This window comes from Phytophthora parasitica (assembly GCF_000247585.1).
Source record: "Phytophthora parasitica INRA-310 unplaced genomic scaffold supercont2.64, whole genome shotgun sequence".
NCBI lineage: Eukaryota > Oomycota > Peronosporomycetes > Peronosporales > Peronosporaceae > Phytophthora > Phytophthora nicotianae.
In genome coordinates this window covers 33,372-36,470 of record NW_008649050.1, presented here as the reverse complement: position 1 = coordinate 36,470, position 3,099 = coordinate 33,372, and the positions used below count along the sequence as shown (strand labels likewise).

General features: G+C 46.3%; 1 protein-coding gene across 1 annotated transcript; it reads right to left on the bottom strand.

The window, feature by feature from the left end:
* Window positions 1–326: 326 nt before the first annotated feature.
* PPTG_17007 (hypothetical protein) lies at window positions 327–536 on the bottom strand (the record flags this gene model as incomplete). Its single annotated transcript, XM_008914836.1, has 1 exon — window positions 327–536. One exon carries the CDS (start codon window positions 534–536, stop codon window positions 327–329), a length of 210 nt encoding a protein of 69 aa, XP_008913084.1.
* Window positions 537–3,099: the final 2,563 nt, after the last annotated feature.

Below are 3,099 nucleotides of genomic sequence, written 5' to 3'. Positions count from 1 at the left end.
ATCTTTGTCAAACTACTTCATTATACTTTGGAGAGTGTTGTTGAGACTTTTAGACTTGAAGCGAGACTTGCAGTTGCTGTCACTCGCACAAAGCGACAAGAAATCATCGCCCACCTCATGAAAGTTGAAGTCCCATCTTGATATCCAGAAGAATTTATCATCGGGTGCTCCGGAAGTTGCTGCGACGCTGTCCAGCACATATCCAGTCACCTGCGGAGGGGCCAAGTGCATGAGCCTTTCCGCAAAAATTGTTCCATAGCTGACGCCATACACGATGGTATCAACTCCATTTGTGTATTTGGTCATGAAAGTCGCGGCAACTGTCGTCACAGAAAAAGATGCAAGGTCCCATATTTGATTTGCAGTTCTTCGGCGCATGCGGGAACCTCCGACGGATCAATTTTGCTGCCTTTTGGGGATCCCGTGGTGGTGACTTGAGCTGCCACACAATCAAACAATGTGCTGCGTCCTGTGCCACGGTGGTCCATCGTGTACACGTTTACTGTTCCTTCCAGCAGCGAGTGCAACGTCTTCATCGGGGCCTCCACTGAAACGCGCACGTAATGATGAGAAGGAATCAAGATACGTCAACCATGTCAGTAAGACTTCAACTATTGCGATCTGATACCCATTCCACTTACTGTTTGTTGATGAGTCTCCAGGTTCACCTTGAAGTATCCACACATTGGAAGCAATTTCGGTGTCGATTGTCGTGGCTGGGATACTTGACAAAGATCTCGACCTTCTGGCTAATGCCTTTAGGTGCCTCACAAATTCCAGGATAGCACAATGGCGCGCTGAATACGGCGCACTGTGCCCCGTGAATAGTAGAACTACTCCCAGTAGAACTACCTTCATCCGAGAATGTGTAGTCTGCGCAGGGATACCAACCATTGAGGACGCTCTTCGAGGTATTCATGCATACGGCGGGGGCAAAAATGCAAACCACTGCCGATGCAAAGGCAAGTCAAAACTGCATATCACTTGCGAAGACTTATCGAGAAATTGGAAACTGAGACTCTCTGTGTTCAGTTGTGGCACTCCACCATCCGGTGCTGAGAGCACATCGCAAAGAAACAGAGCGAATGGAGTTGCATCGAAGCTAGTGCATTCCACAATATAGTAGCGCTGTACTGGGTTTGCCTGGAAAGTTTACTTGCACAACCTAGACGCAATCTAATAGTGATGCCAATTCACAGCCGTATGGGTGCCACGATAGCTTAGGGAGCTCTCGGAAAACACGTAAGTGGAGTGATTTCCGTAGCCCGTTAGGATCCTGATGCTGTTCTTTCTCATTCCTAAAAAGAATTTCGGATAGGAGGATATCCATACCCCACCCCCTCCAATTCCAAGTCAAACTTAGTTGAGGGAACGCTACGGGAATCAGTCTCGTTTATCTTAATGAGATCAAAGTTTGCTAAATATTTGGACACGATATCACCTGCCACTTCAATTGGAATTCACGTGCAAATTACTACAGTATTGCATAGTTTACGTTATTCGCAGTAGTTATTTTTTGCCTCTGCATACCAAGAACATGTAAGAGAAAGGTGTACTTTCATTTGCTGAATTAGGGCCCACCGGGCACTACGATGCATATCTGGCTATCTTGGCACTATAGCTCAAGCAATTCACGATTCATGAGTGGTCGCGAGGAATCGCCCCTTCTTGCTGTTTCTGACCTATAGCAAACCGACTTGTCAGATTTATTTAACCGAAATAATAAATATCACTTTCGAATCAAGTACTGGTATCGATATCAACCTGAGGGACAGCTGTGTAGATCCGTAGCACCCGAAAACTTTTAATTAACAATTCTCCGTCAAGCCACTGGCCCACTAGAAATGTAGTAACTGCTACTTTTTATAACTTGGGAGAGAGTTACACATCAAGGTTTTTAGCTCATCCAAAATTGATAATAGTAGCACATTTCCATCACGCAACCGGATGAGGGGCATAATGTAGTGCATTGCAGTGAGTCGAAGGGCGCGGTGAGGCGGGTCGACTTTATCGGTGAAGAGGAGAAACCGGAGTGAGTGGCTTCTCCTTCGCTACTGCTAGCACTACCGTATCTATATCGGGTACCTTCGTCCTCCTTAACTGAGCTTGATCGCAGTTTGCATCCTTCTGCTTCCGGAAATAGCAGTATCCACTCGCGGATACTGAACCGATCGTTCACATTGCTAAACTCGATTATATGCATCGTAACCGCGTTATTTTTTCAATAACATTAAGAACGTCATATCTGGAGTCATAAATTCTCGCAAGTTACAAGTATTTATAAAAAGGACACATCGTTATAGTCTGCGCGATCCGAAACAAGACAGTTTGAGTTCCTGTTTCCCTTGCTGAGGCTAGCAACCCCACTTTTCATTTCGCCTTCTCTTAAACAAGTGTTTCTCAAGGTCCAGCCATGCGACTTCATTTTTGGGGCTTACTGATCGCTTTGGCCTTCATTTTTTCATTCGGAGATGCTGTCCAGACGGAAAACGAAGACCTCAAATCGACAACAAGTTCGAAGATATCATTGATGGGGCGCTCGCGCTTGAGTCGCAATGGTCTCAGAGCCTGACGTCAACGACAAACAACTGTTGAGGGGCTCTCAAAACGAGAACAACGATGAAGAGCAAGGTCTGACCGATGTTGTGAATCGACTGACATCAAGGTGCCCTTGACAGGAAATTGGGTCGCCAACTTTGGGCTTTGTACGCGCGTGGAGAAACCTCAACGACATTATACCAAAAGTTTCCAAGCATATGAGTCAGTCGTTGGGGGGCATTGTGTTGTACTGATTGCCGGCAGCCTCGAGTGAGGGCGTGGTGAGGCGAGTTAAAACGCGGTCGAACTGCGAATGAGCTCCTACAGCGATCCTACAGACTATTTTTCCTTGTGTTCTTGTCGGCTAAACTGAGCGTTGATTGGGAAACTCCTATCCTCCATCCGGAAACCAGAACATACTCCGCATGTACTCTAGTGGTAAAAAGCAAAAAATCCTCTTTGGCGTGCGATAAACACAGCGTACCTACAATGATATCCGCCGTTGGTGGATCATAGGTACCAGTCATATTTTTGAGTCTGCACGATGTTACAGCCGTGAAG